Here is a 22,189-nt window from a genome sequence, read left to right as displayed (position 1 = left end):
TGGTGATTTTAGGTTTTTTGGTCCCCACAATGTAGGCAAAACCTGAATACACACACTCATTTTATGTCTCCAGTTTGTCTCAGTCTATACCATGATAAACAAAATGAATTGAACTGAATGAAATTTCATTTTCAATATGTAATTCAATCTCCTCAGAGTTTGATGTTGTTTTACACAATCACTTTGTATCTGTTCTATGGTCCTATGATAGTCTGAGATAGTGAACTTTACATTTAACAGTCCACTGTCTGTGACTCCCTTTCAGCAGAAAATCAATTAGAACAGAAACACTTTTAAAGTATTGTTTGGAAAAACTACTTGACCAGAATGCAGACTCATTCTTGGATCTAAAAACACTATTGCATGAGAAAGTCCCTTTTTTCACCTTTGTGCTAGGCAGAAGAATATCTATTCTGTTTAAAGATGAATGAAGATAACTGATAAAAACAGATGCTCCTGCATTTTTAAAGTTAAGTGTGCGATTCAAAGGAAATAAGATTAAAACAACGAAAACCAAAGGATAATGTGCTTGTTGACCCCATGTCAACACTCACAACACAGAAGGTCATTGTTGTTGTTATCATGTTATCATGAGTATGTATGTATATATATATATAATAGTGCCACACTTGACTGAATGTTTTTCATGATGTTTTTTATATCAAGGCTTTTAATTAAATGCTTGTTTTAGAGACAAATATAAATTGTATGTATGACAATGTCCGTGATTTTTTAAGATGGAAATGTATATGACTATAAATGAAAGGAATAGAGTACATCTTCTGTCCTGTAACTGGTCACCATTTCTTTTATGTTTTTCCTCTATTTGTAAATAGTTGTTCATTTTAAATGGTCCTGCAGTGTGACCAACATATACAATATATAGTACAAAAATTGCATGTTAGTATTTATAAAGTTTTTCTTTTTAAACAGTTCATCAAGGATGGACTTCAAAGACATTAAGTCATTAATCTTAAAGTTCATACAAAATCTTTGTTTAAATACTGGCCCTTAACCCTTACATTGAATAACTTGCACTGCACACAAATAACTAATATTGGAATTATATACATGCTGTTTAGCCAGATGGGAACTGGCCCCTACAGTGAGCCTGTATTCTCCAAAATGTATTTTTCTCCATTAAGTATCAGAAATGCCAAATAAGCATCAGAAAAAAAGTGAAAGCTCCATAAATATAAACATTTATTATAGTGTTCTCACCTAAGGTGATGTTTCGAGCCCACAGCTCATCATCAGGTAATAAAAACATTTAAAGGTCAGCCCTTATATACCCCAGAATCAATATACATCATATGATTAACCAGATAATAGCTTTTTTTTTTATGCCTAAACATGCAAAAAGAGAATAAACAATCAAACTGAATAAAAATAAATAAATAAAAAAGGCATACAAGAATATATATATATATATATATATATATATATTCACTGGCGGCCAAAAGTTTGGAATAATGTACAGATTACTTTTATTCAGAGTACTTTTATTCACCAAAGTGGCATTCAACTGATCACCATGTAATGACATGGATAATGTGAAAAAATACTATTACAGTTTTAATAAAAAAAAAATCTGAAATTCTAGAAACCACTTCAAAGATTTCTCATCAAAAAATCCTCAGCGTGCACCAATGACAGCTTTGCAGATCCTTGACATTCTAGCTGTCAGTTTGTCCAGATACTCAGGTGGCATTTCACCCCACACTTCCTGTAGCACTTGCCATAGGTGTGGCCAGGGCTGGACTGGTAATCTGGCATACCGGGCATTTTCCCGGTGGGCCGACACACTTTGGGGCCTATCAGGGGAGGACTGGCCATTGGGAGAACTGAGGGATCCAGTGGTTCGGCCGCAAAATGCGCCGCGATAAGCTAAAATGAGCCCCCACGTTATTTGGAACGGACCACAAAACGGTGGATATGCAAAAAAGGACAGTGGGCCAGATGCTATGTAAAATCCTGGGCCGATTTCTCTTCCCAGTCCAGCCCTGGATGTGGCTTGTCAGGCACATGGCAAGTCATTTCTAGTGCCAAATGATCAATTTAGCATGATTACTCAAGGATAACATGTTGGAGTGACAGCAGCTGGAAATGGGGCTGTCTAGATTTGATAAAAAATTTAATTGTTCAAATAGTGACGCTGCTGTTTTTTACATCAGTAATGTCCTGACTATACTTTGAGATCAGTTGAATGCCACTTTGGTGAATTAAAGTACCAATTTCCTTCCTTTTATACACCAAACAAGATAATTTTTCAAAACACTTTTTGAGGTGGGAGTAATGTACCAATGGCAATGTACCAATGTTTCTGAATAATGTCTTCTATTTCCTTAGCCAACGGTGAATATTAGATATAACAATTGACTCGTTGTTTTGTTTTTCTAGATTTTTTATGAGACATTCTTGTTATGACATGTTTTTGAAACGATTCACAGCAGATTGAATCCACTCCTCAGAGTAGGTTCTTTGTCTAAACCTATCTGACAGAATATCTGATTGATGCTGGTAGTCATCATCTCTATTACAGATCCTCCAGATACAGCTAAATTGAGAAATATGTAAAGAACGCTTCAATGGAACAGGGTGGTAAGAATACCCATGTAGTTACTTATCATGGTCAGTGGGTTTACGTTATAGACTTGTTTGAAGATCAGTTGCTGTATTGTTGACATAAACGTCTAGAAAATGTATTCTATCATGATTAAACTCCATAGTAAATTTTAATGCACAGCTGCTATCATTAACAAGATGCTGAAGTTCCTGTTATTGGGACTCTGTACCACTCCATATGAAAAAAATTACATTCTTGACTGTACACGAATTGTTGTTCAAATAAACCACAGAATAAAGGCAAAACTAGGGTCCATTTTATAACCCATACTGACTCCAGAAACCTGTAAATAAAAATCAGATCCGAAAAGAAAATACTTATGTGACAGCACCTGTTTAGTCAAATCAAGTGCTGCTTTAAGACCTTCAAATAGAACAATAGTATAAAGCAATTCCACATCTAGTCACTAAAAGAACAGGTGTAGTGGGCAACTGCACAGATCGAATGATATCAATGAAGTCCATAGTATCCCTATTATACGCTGTTTTGAAACAATGTGTGTTGTGAAAAGCACTATACATATTAAAATGACTTGACACGCTTATTCTAATGTGAGCTTGCACTTCAGTTCACCTGACAGAGTCTTGGACTTTTGACTCAGGTGACTGAGGCTTTAGCCCAACCAAGCATGCAAGCTGGTACGTGAGACGAAAGTGTCACAAAAGTGTCATTTACTTTTAGGACACTATTGGTTTGTTTCAGGTTGGGAAGGTATGTTTTACACATTATAACCTCAATCTAAAATTCACATTAAAAACCTTGTATGATTACGGCACCATTTCACTTTTGGCGGCCCCTTGCTTGACATTTTACTGGGAAACTGCAGCGAAACGAATTATAAAACACTTACTTTTTTTTGGCAAAAATGTGTCCAAGGTTATGTAACTTTCATGAGATCAGGCTGAAAAAAAACTTAATTTCCTTAAAATAGGCATTATACAGGTATATGATTTTATTTATTAATGTATTTATTTTATTGGGAAAATGGAAATGTGAAAAGGGTCCATTTGCAAAATTCTGTATCAAACCATTTTGTGTTGAAGTCATGTCACACCATTTTTTTTATTTTACTTCTACTCAAATACGGTGGGGGAAAAAAAAAAACATTTTAATATGCAGTGGCAGTTAATAGTTAGTGGCAGTTAGTTGTGAAACAGCACTATTACCAACGGACCACCATTTTTTGGTCGATTACAGGCACGCTAGAGAAAATTTGTAGTTTTGTTTCCAAAGACTGCACCATCTGTTTAGAGAGTCTGGCTGGTGTCTTCATGGGCCATGAATCATATGAACATCTGGTCCAGGTGAGAACAAAGCACACAAACAGAGTTGCTTGCACAAACCCAAACAGCTCTTAGTATGTGTGTGCTGTTGACAATGAACTGCACAGCCTGTTTCCCTATTCATTTTCCACAGTAAAGTATCATCCTTAACTACGAGACTGTCAGCCAAGGTAAACACAGGTGATCTGAACATACTTTTATATACCTGTTTTCAGTAGCTTTGATTCAAGTTCCAAATGAAGTTAACAAAGCAAATGTTATCCCAGAACAGAGCAGGATTAAATCAAATGTATTGAATTAACAAAAAAAACATCACTGACCCTGTACATCCTTTCCTTTCATAACACTCACAATTTCTATTTTCTCCATGTCAGCTTCTCTAACTGCAAATATTAATGTTTGACCATTCAATGTTACAAAGTCTCTCCGACCTGAAATCTGATTTTTTTTTTATTATTTAGCGATGCAATAAAACAAAATTATAAGGTTTTTAACCTTAACGGTATTCAAAGTGCTTTACACTGCATCTCATTCACCCATACACACACATATTCATACACAACACAAGGTGCTAGCCTGCCATTGGGAGCAACTTGGGGTTCAGTGTCTTGCCCAAGGACTCTTCGGCATGTGGAGTTGTGTGGGCCGGGATTCGAACCACCAACCCTGCAATTAGAGGCCGACCCACTCTACCAACTGAGCCACAGCCGCATTTGGCAGAATGGTCTTGGATGTGTTGTTAGCTCAAGCAGCTATATTTAGATTTGAACCGTTTAAAGCAACCTACAAATATTAAAATAAGTATACGTGTAATGCTTACTGTAGACTATATAGATCTTATATTTGCTGATTTATATATTTTTATCTATGAAACTCTCATTTCAGACCTTTCATTTCTTACATTTAGTGAGCAATATGGTATTGTTTATCCCACATATATTTAAACCTTTATCCCTAGAACAGACATGTATCTTTACCACCCTTAAATGCATATGTGGGCCAAAATAGACCCAGGTGAAATCTAGAAGCAATTTCTTTGTAAAACAACTTTTTAGTTTTTTAAGTTTTATAGTTGATATACATTTTTATCAATTTGGAAGAGTTTCAGACACATTGAAAATGGAGCAGGACTTTTGGGTGACAGCATAAAAAATATGGGCAATTTCCATGTTTGGTGGTAAAATATGAAATGTCTCAACAATTCCACCCACATAAAGTACCTAAAAAATAGGACCCACAAAAGGGTAGGGATTCAAATTCTCTTATAATGAAAAAATTCAACTAAATGTTTCAAAAGTTATTGTTTGAATTCTTTATTAATGGTTTAAAACAGATCATTAATTTCAGATAACCCTAAACAGGCTGATACTGCATGAGAAATTCACTTTCACATATATTATGCCTTTGTTCAATACAAGTCAATTCAATACTTGTACTAAATATCTATGTGAAGTAATCAACAGGCGATTCGTTTTGCAGTATGATAATAATTCAACCTCAGATATTAAAGTAACATTAAAGCACACGTCAAAAAAACTAGAGCATTATGCCTAGATGCAAAATTGCAGATATACACGGCATAAACTCAATAAATAATCTGCAACCTTTTAATGTGAATCAACAAAAAAATTGTACCTTTGCAATTTATTTCAAATATACATAATATGCTCAAACATAAATACACATTTTTAGAGAGAAAACACTTTTTTGTTGAATTACTTCAGACAGCAATGCAAAATGACATGCACACACACCCTTAGTAAAGGTCAGTAGTAGGGCCAGGTTAGCATAACAGTTAAACGTTCTGTCATTATTAGTCATACTCCTGTCATTCCAAACCTGTATGACTATATTTATTCTGTGGAACACAAACGATGATGTTAGAATGTTCACCTCAGCCACCGTGCACTATCGTTGTATGATGGTGATCTCATGTTGTGTTTCATGGAAGAAAGGCAGTTTATAAGGTTTTGGAAGAAAATAAAGGCAAGTGTTGACAGAATTTCCATGTTTGGGGGACCTAATCCTTTAACTTTTAACCAAACCTTGTAAAAACAAGACTTTAAATGTGAATTACAACAGTTGAATATTAACGTACAGCTGTGAATGGGAGTTAGTGCACATATTCATCATCACTGAGATCAGAATCATCTGCATCAACTTCACCTTCAATCACTGATTTCTTCCCTTTACAACACGAAACAATTAAACCAACAATAAATACCTGCAACACAACAAAACACACAACCACACAAAATAATAGTTATTAAAACATGATCATATTGCTTGCCTCTTGATTACCTAACATTAAATTTACATGCATTTTATGAAAATTCACTCCATTACTCACCACAAGGAAAGCCCAGTTGCCGAAATAGTAGATGGTGCTGAAGAACCAAAACTTGTGTAGGAACAGGTATGATCTTGTTACTGTGCACTGATCTGTAAAACAAAATGGTGCAAAAATTGACTTTCATTATTTTTTTTCCCCAGAAGTTAAATATTTAAATTTGTAATCAGCTAAGTTTACACACAATTACTTCTTACAACGATTATGCTTAATAAGATGGCAACATGTAAGGTCATTTAAAAGCCTTAAACAATAAGGTCGTAAGCATTTTTTGCATTAACCGATTGGCACACATTACCCCAATTTTCGCTCTGCATGTAAACACCTTTACCGGCTTATCCAATGCGCGCAAGTGTTGTGCTTGTTTTGAAGTCAAAAGCAGAGAATAATCCGATGATATATTTACATTTACATTTATGCATTTGGCAGACGCTTTTATCCAAAGCGACTTACAGTGCCCTTATTACAGGGACAATCCCCCTGAAGCAACCTGGAGTTAAGTGCCTTGCTCAAGGACACAATGGTGGTGGCTGTGGGGCTCGAACCAGCATCCTTCTGATTACCAGATTACCAGTTATGCACTTAGACCACTGTAGTGATATCTGATATCAAATCTCAAGAGCACCAAACTAAACAAAGACAGCATTTTCAATCTTGTGTGAACTATCACTTAAAGTCTGTTCAAATCCTAACTCTACGAGCAATGGAAACAGACCCCGTTTACACCTGGTATTAGACTGCTTTTCAGGTGATCCGATCACAAGTTGTACATGCTACAGGTGTTAATGGGGTTCAAAACTTTGGTGATCAGATCACTGAAACTACATACATTTGAGGTGTAAATGCCAATCACATAAGAGATCTTAATACCAGGTGTAAATGGGGTCATTGTGATGCTTGCCTTAGCAAACACTGCTAATTAGCATTTAAAGTACAATTCTGCAGTTTATACCAAGTGTGCAGAGGGTTACAAAGTGCTCTCTAGGGAAAGCTACAATTTTAATTCAAACATCCCAACACCTGCAGAAATCACGATAATGAATAAGCTAAAGAGAAAAACGCAAAAACCAGCTGGTGAAAATCTAAAGGAATAAGCAAACGCTAATGTGTTTCTCAAGTCAGAAGGTCTGTAGGTTACTCAGGTTATTCAACAATAACTGTCATTCAGGGGGAAATAATCACATTTGCAACAACAGCATGTGCATTTCTCAAGGAGCATGACATGGTAATTGCTGGCAAGCAGCGTTTTGTAATTGCACCAACCACGTTTTTCAGGTTTGGGCTAGCAATAATCCAGCCCTTACTTACAGTAAACGCATAAGAGAACCTGAAGCGAGACACCTCTGGCTAACCTCTCACACTGACCAGAAAAAGGGAAACAAGCTGAGGTGAGCTGATGTCCATGCCATTGAAAATGAGTCTTTGGCCTTGCTGAACTTTCAGAATTTGAAGACATAATGTGAGAAAGTGGGTAAACATCACTCAGTAATCAGAAAATGAGCATATTTGTAGACAAGGTTAAGATGGGTCAAGGTTTGGCTGGTTAGCAATGGTAGTTAGCTGCAGGTAAATGATTAACTACGACATCATGCAGGCAAAAAGGATATGTCTCCATTCATGGCCACTCAAAAATAAGCTGTGTATTCTGACTAATTTTTTTCCCCAAGCAACATTAACAATCACAAATATTTCATTCCATTTACATTTATGCATTTGGCTGACACTTTTATCCAAAGCGACTTACAGTGCACTTTTTACAGGGACAATAACCCCAGAGCAACCTGGAGTTAAGTGCCTTGCTCAAGGACACAATGGTGGTGGCCGTGGGGATCAAACCAGCGAACTTCTGATTAACAGTTATGCGCTTTAGCCCACTACGCCACCACCACTCACTATATCATAGCAGAGTAGATGTATTCCCATCAGTGCTTGAAGTGGGCAGGTACTCACTGGTATGCAGTACCTGCACTTCTCTAATTTAGTCTACAGAGAACCGGCAGTTTCTCTGTACCACCACTTCTCAGTCTCCCAGTACCATATAATGTTTTTATTTAATGTGATCAGTGAGGCCCACCAATCACTTTTATCTAATCTTCCAAATGATTTTGATAAAATCGAGGTAAAGATTCAAATGCTGCTTTTTATTCTCCATTCTTTTGCGTAATGCTCGTAAAAAGATTATATGAAGTTTGAACTTTCCTATGCATAAATCAAAACAGTGTTTGTTTCTATATACAGATGTGTGTTAGAGTTCAATCCTGACATCATCAAATCAGTTTGTTCACCGTGTCTAATGCTAATTATCTGCACAAGTATCTGGCTCCTGTGTGCAAATTCATGTGTGCAGGAAAAGGAAAAGCTAATTTTGCACTCATTGAATGAGAGGATAATACAAATTAAAAGTGTCTCATTGCATATAAAGAACACAAAGTTTACCAACTTGGTACTTTTATTCACCAAAGTGGCATTCAACTGATCACAAAGTATAGTCAGGACATTACTGATGTAAAGAAACAGCACCATCACTATTTGAAAAATGTCATTTTTGATCAAATCTAGACAGCCCCCATTTCCAGCAGCCATCACTCCAACACCTTATTCTTGAGTAATCATGCTAAATGTATAATTTGCTACTAGAAAATCACATACAATCATATCAAACAAAACTGAAAGCTATTTGGTTTGTTAAATGAAGCTTAACATTGTCTTTGTGTTTGTTTTTGAGTTGCCACAGTATGCAATAGACTGGCATGTCTTAAGGACAATATTAGGTCAAAATTGGCCATGAAGGCTATGAAATTTGAAATTGCCAAAAAACTGAAGATTTCATATAAAAGGTGTACACTACAGTCTTTAAAGACAAAGGACAACTGGCTCTAACAAGGACAGAAAGAGATGTGGAAGGCCCAGATACATCTAAACAAGAGGATAAGTACATCAGAGTCTCTAGTTTGAGAAATAGATGCCTCACAAGTCCTCAGCTGACAGCTTCATTGAATTCTACCCACTCAACACCAGTTTCATGTACAACAGTAAAGAGAAGAATTTTAAAGAAAAAGACACTTTTGAAACAGAAAAACTAAAAGAAAACATTAGAGAGGGCAAAGAAACACAGACATGAGACAACAGATAGTTGGAAAAGAGTGTAATGGATCTATTGCAATTTTGTGGGATCAGCTAGAGTGTAAGGTGCATGAGAAGTGCCCGACAAGACAGCCATATATCTATAGCAAGTGCTAAAGTAGCGTGGTGTTAACCTGAGTATCTGGACAAACTGACAGCTAGAATGCCAAAGTTGTCATTGCTGCACATGGACGATTTTTTAATGAGAACTCTGAAGTATTTTAAGGAGTCCTGAATATTTTGTTTCAAATTTTAATAGTAATTTTCATGTTTTTCATGTTCTGACTATACATTGCGATCAGTTGAATGCCACTTTAGTGAATAAAAGAACCAATTTCTTTCCATAAGAGCAAAATCTGTACATTATCCAAACTTTTGGCCACCAGAGTATATTTTAATGTAATTGTCTTACTGTAACCGTGATTGTTGCTTTTTAAAATAAATAAATGAGGGAAGATTCATAGTTATTTTATGTGTTAATCAACGTTATTCAATAAATACTGTTGATAGATTTTAACTTGTATTGACCCCAGAACATTCCTTTTACAGTGTGGTATTACTGCACACGGAATGTAGTCTATAAACATAATTTAAGAGAAACGTCTGTAAACATTTTAAGTTTATTATAGCAGCAGTTCTTATTGTGTTTGTCTGCTGCACCCTTCACAACACAGCCCTAAGAACAGGCCCGGAATTATGCTGTGGAAATTATGTTCATCATTAATTTTGTAGGAATGTTTGTGAAATAACCTAATTTGCATTATTCTTTTAGTGAATTGGGCTCTAAATCTAAGGCCCAAATTTGTATCTTTGAATTGGTGATCAGGAGGAACTGGACCTGTTTGAGTGCAGGCACCTCCCCTCATTCACTTTTCCTGCCATCTGCAGCTCAGCAGATGCTCACCTGAAATACTAAGCAGATGGTTCCCAACAGTGCTCTGGCTAAACAAATCATTGTGTACACCACTGACCCAGCTCACCTTCAGATCGCAGTCACTGCCGATAGAGAAAGCCTGCAAAAGACCACAGCCAATCAGACCAGCAGCTTGCTCACTGGTTCTGTTTGTGTGGCATTGTGCTGTTGTCTTTTTGAGCCTTGACGTTTGAAGTGATAGTTTACCCAAAAATGTTGTGAAAGTTTGGTTTATTTACTCCCTTTGTGTTCTTTCAAATCCATATGAATATATTTTTGTGTTCCCCAAAGAAACAAAGTCATATGGTTTTGAAACAGTATGAGAGTGAGTGAACAATTACATAATCTTTTATTTTTGGGTGAACTAGACCTTTAAAAGCCAAAACTCTCTTGGAGGAAGACCATGAGAAAGCGTGAGTTTAGTGTTTGGTCATTACATCAGGGAAACCTCACTAAAACATACATAATTAATGCTGACTCATTTGTTCCTGTGTGTCTATGGAATAAGAACGAGATGAAAATAGAAGAAAAACATTTTCTGAAGTGCTCTTGCTGTGAGACAAACATATTCTCTTACATTTCTGCCTCTCTGTTTGTTCGGTTTGGAGTTGTAGGGGCTTTGTTTGTCTTTAACTACACTGTTTTATAAAAGCACTCTTCACATTTCACAATGTTTTTCTGAATTCTGCAAGATCACTGAATCTCTAAGCCTGGCTCTATTTTATCAGAGTGGACCCCAGAGATGGACGAATACTTTCTGCCCTGAAAAAACACCCTATCCTTTTCAAACGCCTTCAAATATCTTGACACGAACAAAGACATCCAACCACAGACTCATGTTGGACAACATTTGTACAATCATCTGAAAGTCAATACAGCCTGATGGACAAATGGATATTACTAAATATTATTACTGCCTTCTGTTTCCAGAGTGGGAGAAATCCATTGTGGAATGTATCATTAAATATCCTAAAGCTCCTAAATTCTAAAGTTTACAACTTTAGTAGCATGAACTAACATATAACATTTACAAAGATTAATAAATGCTGTAAAAAAACACATGTTCTTAGTTTGTTTATGATACCAAATGCGTAAAATAATGTAAAAAGATGGAACATTATTGTAAATTGTTACCAAAGTACCTTGGAGTTCTATTAAATAACATGATACACAAAAATAACAATCATTCAGTACAATGGTAATACCATAACTGCAGGTTTCTGCCACTACACTACTTAAAGGAACCTCTGTATCCATCTTCTTTATATACACTCACCTAAAGGATTATTAGGAACACCATACTAATACTGTGTTTGACCCCCTTTCACCTTCAGAACTGCCTTAATTCTACGTGGCATTGATTCAACAAGGTGCTGAAAGCATTCTTTAGAAATGTTGGCCCATATTGATAGGATAGCATCTTGCAGTTGATGGAGATTTGTGGGATGCACATCCAGGGCACGAAGCTCCCGTTCCACCACATCCCAAAGGTGCTCTATTGGGTTGAGATCTGGTGACTGTGGGGGCCATTTTAGTAAAGTGAACTCATTGTCATGTTCAAGAAACCAATTTGAAATGATTCAAGCTTTGTGACATGGTGCATTATCCTGCTGGAAGTAGCCATCAGAGGATGGGTACATGGTGGCCATAAAGGGATGGACATGGTCAGAAACAATGTTCAATGAAGCTGGCATTTAAGCGATGCCCAATTGGCACTAAGGGGCCTAAAGTGTGCCAAGAAAACATCCCCCACACCATTACACCACCACCACAGCCTGCACAGTGGTAACAAGGCATGATGGATCCATGTTCTCATTCTGTTTACGCCAAATTCTGACTCTACCATCTGAATGTCTCAACAGAAATCGAGACTCATCAGACCAGGCAACATTTTTCCACTCTTCAACTGTCCAATTTTGGTGAGCACTTGCAAATTGTAGCCTCTTTTTCCTATTTGTAGTGGTGATGAGTGGTACCCGGTGGGGTCTTCTGCTGTTGTAGCCCATCCGCCTCAAGGTCGTGCGTGTTGTGGCTTCACAAATGCTTTGCTGCATACCTCGGTTGTAACGAGTGGTTATTTCAGGCAAAGTTACTCTTCTATCAGCTTGAATCAGTCGGCCCATTCTCCTCTGACCTCTAGCATCAACAAGGCATTTTCGCCCACAGGACTGCCACATACTGGATGTTTTTCCCTTTTCACACCATTCTTTGTAAACCCTAGAAATGGTTGTGCATGAAAATCCCAGTAACTGAGCAGATTGTGAAATACTCAGACCGGCCCGTCTGGCACCAACAACCATGCCACACTCAAAATTGCTTAAATCACCTTTTTTTCCCATTCTGACATTCAGTTTGGAGTTCAGGAGATTGTCTAGACCAGGACCACACCCCTAAATGCATTGAAGCAACTGCCATGTGATTGGTTGATTAGATATTTGCATTAATGAGAAATTGAACAGGTGTTCCTAATAATCCTTTAGGTGAGTGTATATTAGGGCTGTCGATTTAACGCGTTAATAACGTGCGATTAATTTGACAAAAATTAACGCGTTAAAAAAATTAACGCACTTTAATCGCAATGCTTAACTGATAAATTCAAGCTTGTAGTACCACCTGTTTACTGCAGAGGGCAGTAATTAAAATTTCAGCTGTGTGAGCAACACAGTTTATACAATGAAGAAAACAATTCTTGCGTTCAAAACACTTTATGGAGCGCAAATGCGATCTTTAAGGGATCTTAATATGTGTTTAAAGATTGAGTATTAAACTATATTTAACTTGACACAGTGACCTAAACATTAGATTTTTATGACGCAACACACCTGAGATGCGACACAAGCATGTCTGATGCAGGTCGTAAGGTCTTTACCTCATACATATTTAATTATCAACAAGGTTAAGAAGGTGTCCTTTAAACTGTTGCACTGTTTTTACCCAGTCAATCTTTATTTAAGAAACATGCTCCCTGAAATAGATCCACTTTGCTCCTTCTGTAATGCTGTGATGAAAAGTTTGTTTGTTTGTATGTACCTCTATTTTAACTAGTTTTTCTTTGCTTTATGAAGACGTTTTATTTGGTTTTCACAGATTTGATAACTTAACCTAAACAAACCCTCACAATAAATCTCCAAATGATTGACAAATTCTCTTGTGTAATGGATTGCTGTGAACTGTATGCCAATGATTGGATTATGATCAATAATATGGTAGTAAACAATACATTGTATTATAAAGCCACTTTTATATTGTCTTATCAATGATGAACTCTTCTGCTACAAGAATGTAATGCATTTTAATTATCTGAATATTTGTTTATATATATATATATATATATATATATATATATATATATATATAATTTGTTAATATTTAAAGTTAACTATGTATACTTATTTCATATGCGATTAATTAATCGGACACCATGTAATTAATTTGATTAAAAATTTTAATCGATTGACAGCCCTAATATATATATATATATATATATATATATATATATATATATATATATATATATATATATATTAAATTCATTTTTTTTTTAAAAGCAGGCCTATTACTATAAATCAAAGGCTACCTAAATGAAATAAATGCTATTATACTGCTATTTGCTGTGTCAGTTACAGCATCTATCTGTAAGCTGTGTGCACTGGGTCTAAATCAGATTAAAAGAGAGTGCATTAAGGTGCATTAGATTCTCTCTCACTCTCTACCAGCAGTAACACCATGGGGTGCACATGGAAGCATGGATGCTTGCCAGGCTCAGCCTGATGTGGTTATTAATTAAAATGTTCCTTAATTATCTGTTCTGTTTTAGTGTTTAGCTTGATAGTTATAGCTGGGTCTCTATGCACCAAACTAGGAGTGGATTCGGAAAGACCGAGATACAGTCAAAGGGGTGAGATGAAAAAAAATAAAAGACAAATGCTTTAATGAGGACTAGAATACCAAATTCTAGTTACTTGCCACTGGTTAGTTGATGCATACAGGGCCGTTCACACAGAACATGTTGTTGCATTCATCTGTACTGTTTTGCATTTGTTTTTCTACATAAACATGCAGATTTGACCATTGAAACACACCTCCTGCCTGGACGTTTCTTTCAACATCATTGTAAGTGAACATTTATATAATGTATAAGGGACAGTGAATATCATAGATCATGTCACTGGTCACCATTTATTTATTTTTACATTTTTTAAACACTTTTAGCCTTCACTAGCTCATTTTAAATTCTCATGGAGTGACAAAATAACTTTTAAATAACAAATCTATTTACGTTCTCAAATAATTTGAGGTCATAAAAGATACAGGCATAATTCATTATAATACATAATTATGCAAAATGCTGTTTAAAATAGTAAAGGACATTTTTGAGGGACAACAGGACAACTTTGTAACATGAATAGCCCACTATATTGGAAACAAACACACTTTCCACTTTTGCTTCTCGCTGTCTTTCGCCACTTTTTGTTGTGCAAACAGATGCCTAAATAAGTTCTCAGAAGGCTTCAACTGGAGCGGTAGCTAATCTTTATCACAAAGCAATACAAGTGTAAGCCAAAAACAGGCCAGGGAAAAGTGAGGGCTTTCCAAAATGACCTCAAGGGAAGAAAAAGAGTAAAAGCAGCAAGTGTATTGTGTCATGTCAAGGAAACTGCGAAACAGAAGGGTGTCAGTTCGAGTGCGAAATTGCATACAATCAAAGAGTCCCACTTATTTTTCACAAAAACTAATCCCGTGAGGTTAGAATGAGAACAGATTCAGAGAAGACCGGTGGAAGAAGAGTGCAGCTGTAGCAGATGAGTGATATTAGGGCTGCTGTCTCACCTGTTACCCATCCTCATATTTATAGCTGCTACATAACACAGTCTCACATGACTCATGATTCATGCTGGATGCATGGACAGTGAAAATAGAGCAAGTGTATAGGTCAGGTTTAATCTATAAAAAAATCTTTAAAATGCTTGTATGCATGGTGGTGAATTTTAATGCTATGCAATTTAGTCTGATACTGTTTAGTACGAGGTTTGATTTCGACTTTGAGACTAAACATTCATCTTACCTGGGTTCGATTAGACAATGTCAAGCCTCAGGTTTTTCATTTAGTAAATCTTTGTATAGTTATTAGTAAAATTTAGTGCATGTAGACTGGAAATGAGAAATAAGCGATCTCCAAAGGACTGTGAGGAAGATCTGGAACAAACTGCTAACAAACTGAAGCTTACATTTTAAATACAAGCAGCAATCACCTCGTTTAACCAGTCTCTCACAACATTTCATGCCAAAAAGAAGGAAGTTCCTTAACATTTCTTCTCTGTTCAATATCAGATGTATTCAGTTTTCTATTTTCAAAAGTCAAAGTGCAAATGTGAAAATGATGAAGCTCTCAAATCTCAATTCCACTTGTGTCACCCTAGGTTTGACATTAAACTGAAATTGACTTAAAGTATCATATTTGAATGCAGTCAAGCGCAAATGAAATTTGAGAGCTATGACAGAGGTGGAGTTGTGGTGGTGTAGTGGGCTAAAGAACTAACTAAATTAACACATAACTGTTAATCAGAAGGTCGCTGGTTCGATCCCCACAGCCACCACCATTGTGTCCTTGAGCAAATCACTTAACTCCAGGTTGCTCTAGGGTGATTGTTCCTGTAATAATTGCACTGTAAGTCGCTTTGGATAAAAGCGTCTGCCAAATGCATAAATGTAAATGTAAATATAAATGTTTACATTTTCAGCAATAAATAAAAATTTCGGTCGACTCCTCAAGCAAAGCTATCATATAGGTTGAAAGAACTTGGAATATAGCGCATAAGTCGAATTGAATACTTTTCTGGATGCTTCTTTTTGTGTCCAACAAACTATCATTGTATGGAACAGAGAAATCAGGACATTCTGCAAAATAAATTATTTTGGTGCCATGGAAGAGAGAAAACCATACAAGTTTTGTAATGGCATGATGGCGAGTAATTTATTTAAATTATTTGGATGAATTATGACTTTAAAATACTTTTTGCAGATTTGCAAACTGTTCTATCGCTTTCAATCTTTACACTTTTGTCCCATGATTAATATACAGCCCCAAACACTTTTGTTTTAACCTCCAGTCATAATGTGAGGTTCAGACATCTCTGTTGTGTGTGTGTTTTACAGTTGAACTCAGAGTTTATATTCACTTAGGTTGAAGTCAATAAAACTCATTTTTTAACCACTCCACAAATTTAATATTAGCAAACTATAGTTTTGGCAAGTCGTTTAGGACATGACATGAGTCATTTTTCCAACAATTGTTTACAGAGAGATTGTTTCACTTTTAATTTACTATATCACAATTCCAGTGGGTCAGAAGTTTACATACATACATACATACATACATACATACATACAAGTTAACTGTGCCTTTAAGCAGCTTGGAAAATTCCAGAAAATGATTTCAAGCCTTTAACCAATTAGCTTCTGATAGGAGGTATACTGAATTGGAGGTGTAACTCTGGAAAAGTTTTAAAGGTCTACCTTCATATTCAGTGCCTCTTTTCTTGACATCATGGGAGAATCAAAATAAATCAGTCGGGGGTCTGGGTAGCTCAGCAAGTAAAGACGTTGACTACCACACCTGGAGTTGCAAATTCAAATCCATAGTGATGTAAGGTATGGCGGAGGATCAGTGGCCTTAACAGATTCACGAACAAACAAGAACTTACTGTTAAAAACTCCCCTAATTACTGAAATAGAGCCAACCAGTCTCCACAAGCACAATAAATGTATTGACAAAGAGACAATGAACTATTGACAGAGAACCGCATGTGACATCCGCATGCTCACCACGTGCTTATCGTGTGGACAGGAAGGGAAACTTTGAGCGTAACAATGTGTGTGTGTGTGTGTTTTTCAGTTAAACACAGAACTGCATATTGCTAATGAAATACGTGTAATCCCTGTATGTTGTGTATTTCTGAGGTATATCAAACTCGTTAGAACTGTTTCAGTGTGTGTTTTAAACTCTGAGGCCTCATATTTAATAGCCTCAGTGTATATTCCCTTTCTAAGTGTACTAAATATACTTTTCTTGGTATCAAATTAAACCTTACGATTTGGCCTAGCTAAATTCGAATATAAGATCTTCAGTAGAATGATATTACGTTATGTTTTGCCATCTTTTGAGTCATTCAGCCCAAAATCTCTTACCGTCATAAACCCAGCCAGAAACATGCAAATGAGCCGTGGCGGAACAAAGGAATCATTCTCCTGCCCAGAGTAATGGAGGCCTTTACGACCTCCAAAGGAATGTTCAGAGAAGTGCTGACCCTTCCTTCATTCTCTTACTGAGAAAGAGAAATGAACCCTGTTAATCCTATATATATATTCTATATATCCATGTGATAAATATTGACATATATCTAGTGTGCCATCTCACATTTTCCCTTAAATGTGCTTGATCTATGTTTTCTTGCAAACTAATGGGTTAATGTTTCAGACTTTGCATACTATGGTTAACCAAAATCATATGTGTGGCATATTTGGTCTCTATAACTTGGTATTTTGAAGATCGAAATGACTGTGTACATGATATGTCGATAACAACAACATATTAGTATTAAAAGTATATTTCCTATTTTCTTTCTTGCACATGCAATGGGCAATTTTACAACAAAGAGCAATAAACCAAATTCCGCCTGGAACCCAAACCCTTCTCATTGGTCGAGCCAATGAGAGGTGGGACCTGTTTCCGAGGGTATAAAATTGCTGCGCCCACTTCCTCTCATTCTCTTATCTTACCAACTCTTCTTAGCTTCTCTCTCTTATCTCTTCGCTCTGTTATGCTCCTCCGGCTTCCTGCCTTTCTGGTTCTCTGAGCCTTGTGCTCTCTCACTCTCTCAGCTGAATCATGCCAAACTAGGAGGCCCCAAGGACTCCCAAGCGTGTGCCAGGCTACGGCCTCGACTGCCCATTCACCAAGATCCTCTGACTCTCACTGGTTCTCTCTCTCATCAAGACAACATCATCAAAGATCAACTGGAGCCTCAACAAATTGCATCAGGACAGTTTAATTCAAATGGGACATGCAAGTATCAAACTTAGTCTCATTATTTGATACATTAAGTATCCTTAACCCCTTTCTAAAAGGGCGTGTCAGAACTAATATGATGGTTTGCTCAGGCTGTTGATCTGCTGAACTTCAAACAATGCTATAACTTCTTGCCTTCCTGTATTCTGCTTCAGCCCTCTTTCCCTTGGTAAACTGTATGAATGTATGTATATGTATGTTAGAGTAGTTTAAATGTTTAGTCTAATTAATAAAGTCTTGTTCATGTCACACGTAAAGTTGTCTGTGTCTCAAGCTCATATCTAAAGTCTCTAATCATAGATTTTGACTACTTGCTCTTAATACTTAGTAAGAAAGACATTTCCCATGCCCCGGAAATGTACCTTTCTATTAATTAATTAATGAATAACCAATATTGAGTGTTCACGGGATGAACCGAGTATTTGGTTGTAATGTTAATGTAGCTAAATCAAGTTAACCCGATTAACTGATCCAAATATTCATAATCGATTATAACAAGTTATGATTGATTATTAATATTTCATAGAGCTGATTCGCTACCTAATGGTGGAAGAATATAGAGCTGATTCGCTACAGTGACTCCAGCCAGGTTTCCAAAGCAATGAAGCCTGGTTGCTAGGGTGGGGAGACTCAAGTTGGGTTAACCTCATCGTGGTCACTATAATGTGGTTCTCGCTCTCGTGGGGTGCTTGGTGAGTTGTGCATGGATGCCGTGGACAATAGCGAAGCCTCCACATGCACTATGTTTCTGCAATAATGCGCTCAACAAGCCACACGATAAGATGCGTGGGTTGATGGTCTAAGACATGGAGGCAACTGAGATCCATCTTCTGCCACCTGGATTGAGTCACTATGCCACCAGGAGGACTTAGAGTGCATTGGGAATTGGACATTCCAAATTGGGGAGAAAAGGGGAGAAAAAAAATCAGCCAAGAACTCAGAATTTTTTTTTGGACCTCCACAAGTCTGGTTCATTTTTGGGAGCAATTTCCAAATGGAGGTACCATGTTCATCTGTACAAACAACAGTTTGCAAGTATAAACACCATGGGACCATGCAGCCATCATCCCACTAAGGAAGGAGACACATTCTGTCTCCTAGTGATGAGCGTAGTTTGGTGCGGAAAGTGCGAATCAATCCCAGAACAACAGCAAAAGAACATTGTGAAGATGCTGGAGGAAACGTTTAGACAAGTATATATATCCACTGTAAAACAAGTCCTACATCGACATAACCTGAATGGCTGCTCAGCAAGGGAGATGACACTCCAAAACCACCAAAAAAGCTAGACTAACGTGTGCAAGTGCAAATGAGGACAAAGATATGACTTTTTGGATAAATGTCCTCTGGTCTAATGAGAAAAAAATGTAACCGTTATAATTATGAACATAATTATATTTGGAGGAAAAAGGGTGAGACTTGCAAGCCAAAGAACACCATCCCAATCATGCAGCATGGGGGGGCAGCATCATGTTGTGGGGGTCCTTTGCTGCAGGAGGGACTGGTGCACTTCACAAATAGATGGGATCATGAGGAAGAAAAATTATGTGGATATATTAAAGCAACATCTCAAGAAATCAGCCAGGAAGTTAAAGCTCAGTCGCAAATGGGTCTTCCAAATGGACAATGACCACAAGCATGCCTCCAAAGTTGTGGCAAAATGGATCAAGGACAACAAAGTCTAGGTATTGGAGTGGCCATCACAAAGCCCTGACTTCAATCTGATAGAACATTTGTGGGAAAATCTGAAAAAGGGTGTGCAGGCAAGGAGGTCTACAAACATGACTCAGTTACGCCAGTTCTGTCTGGAGGAATGGGCCAAAATTCCAACAACTTATTGTGAGAAGCTTGTGGAAGGCTACCCAAAATTTTTGACCACAGTTAAACAATTTAAAGGCAATGATACCAAATACTAACAACGTGTATGTAAACTTCTGACCCACTGGGAATGTAATGAATGAAATAAAAGTTGAAAAAATCATTCTCTCTACTATTATTTTGCCATTTCACATTCTTAAAATAAAGTAGTGATCCTAACTGACCTAAGGCATGGAATGTTTCTACGATTAAATGTCAGGAGCTGTGAAAAACTGAGTTTAAATGTATTTGGCTAAGGTGTATGTAAACTTCTGACTTCAACTGTAGCTCTTGAACCCTTTCCATTTTCTTGAACAATATAATTTTCCGCCCATTTTGAGAGTCGTTTCTCAGTCTGAGGTGTGAAAAATTGAGGCTCAACTAGTTGGGTTACATGACCCTTTAAATTAAGCTTAAATTATTGATGTGTCCAAGTCACATTTACAAGCTATACACGTAATTCAAAACTGTGGGCTTCCTCTTTTCCGAACAATATATTCCATGCATTTCATTCAACAAGTACCCTTGATAAAACTACTGATTTCTGTCTTTTCTGTCATTCAAAGCTGACCTAAAGCATTGACATTTATGTATTACCTTTATGTCATTTAAGTACAGCAGTGTTATAAGCTACGGTACAAGAGGAAACATCATGTAGAAGTATCTCATGTTAAACAACAGAGAGAAATTTGGTCTTGACAAACATCTGCTGACCTTAAAGTGACCTGAGAGTGAAGCCTAATCCATCCACATAATGACATCATTAAAAGTGATTTGTGTTGTGGTGAGAAGAAATTGTATTGTAGAAAACTAGTGTAAGTATCTGCCATCTTTGAACACATCAAATGTCATTCTCTCATGAACATCCCCGATGCAGTTGCTAGGGAACAGTCCTGACAATGGGGTGAGCTCTTGATTGCTTCAGTATTAAAATAAGAGACCTCCCTTTCCATGTCAGAGACCCATTTGTAATTATTCTCTAAAGTTGCATTCAACTGGAAACAGCACCCTTGTTTTCTGTAACTAATAATGTTGTCTTCACAAATCCTATTAGTTCATAATGGCAAAAATGTACTATTGATAACGTGATATTGTTTCACAAACCAATGCCATGGTATTTCAAAGTAACAACTGAATTCATACTAATACATGGTATTTCAAAGAATGCTTTGACACTACCACAGTATAAGCTGCTCTTAATTGGAGTGTCTACTAAATGTTTATTTAAATGTAACATCTTTAAAATCTCTTAATCTTTAATTGTTTGTTAAGAATGCTTGGTGCAAAAATATATATGATAGTATTTTTAAAACAAACCACATCTGTGCTTTCGTTGGACTCGGATCATGCGTTCATTAGACCATGGTTAGAAATCAATAAGACAGGATGAGAAAATGTATGCCTGGCAGACGGGAGGGGAGAGCAGAAAATGTATGACTGGCAGACTGGAGGGGAGAGCAGAACATTGAAAGTTTCATTTTAATTTGCAGCTCCTGAATCTATTGGCACACCAAGTGACTAGGTGCATGGTAGCCATGACAACAACACTTGATCCTCCAGATACATTGCATATATCTGGACTAAAATTAACAGATATAATATCCTTAAATGAGTGCAGTAAGAGAAAAAGACAAGAGGAGAAAGATGCATTTTAGCGCAAAAAAAAAATCAGCAAACATAGGAGTGAAAATAAGGGAATTAAAAAAAAAAGGTGGCTGCTTGTTGACTGCAGATAACATAATATAGACACATTGAGGCCTTTTAAGTCAAATAAATAATCATATTTGTGCATTCAGAATTTCAGATGATTTTAACAGTCTTTTAAACTCAAATCCTGCATGCATAGCGAGAGCCCAAGAATCCTTGTGTGTGTTTAATTGACACAAGGGTTGGGAAGATCAAAATGTTATATCATAGTAACGGTATACATCACAACTTCTGCAGGAAAATCAATTAAAAATATGTGATG

General features: G+C 36.7%; 1 protein-coding gene across 1 annotated transcript in view; it reads right to left on the bottom strand.

The window, feature by feature from the left end:
• Positions 1-5,216: 5,216 nt before the first annotated feature.
• lmbrd1 (LMBR1 domain containing 1) overlaps positions 5,217-22,189 on the bottom strand; it is a 129,949-nt gene continuing 112,976 nt past the window's right edge. Inside the window, exons 15-16 of the mRNA XM_052090213.1 lie at positions 6,260-6,351; positions 5,217-6,133 (exon numbers count right to left, since the gene is read on the bottom strand). Of these exons, the coding sequence (XP_051946173.1) occupies positions 6,023-6,133; positions 6,260-6,351 (203 nt within the window). The 3' untranslated portion in view covers positions 5,217-6,022. The remainder of the gene's footprint in view (positions 6,134-6,259; positions 6,352-22,189) is intronic.

This window comes from Xyrauchen texanus, chromosome 24 (assembly GCF_025860055.1).
Source record: "Xyrauchen texanus isolate HMW12.3.18 chromosome 24, RBS_HiC_50CHRs, whole genome shotgun sequence".
Lineage (NCBI taxonomy): Eukaryota > Metazoa > Chordata > Actinopteri > Cypriniformes > Catostomidae > Xyrauchen > Xyrauchen texanus.
The sequence above is the reverse complement of the archived record's forward strand: the minus strand, read 5'-3'. Positions and strand labels throughout refer to the sequence as shown.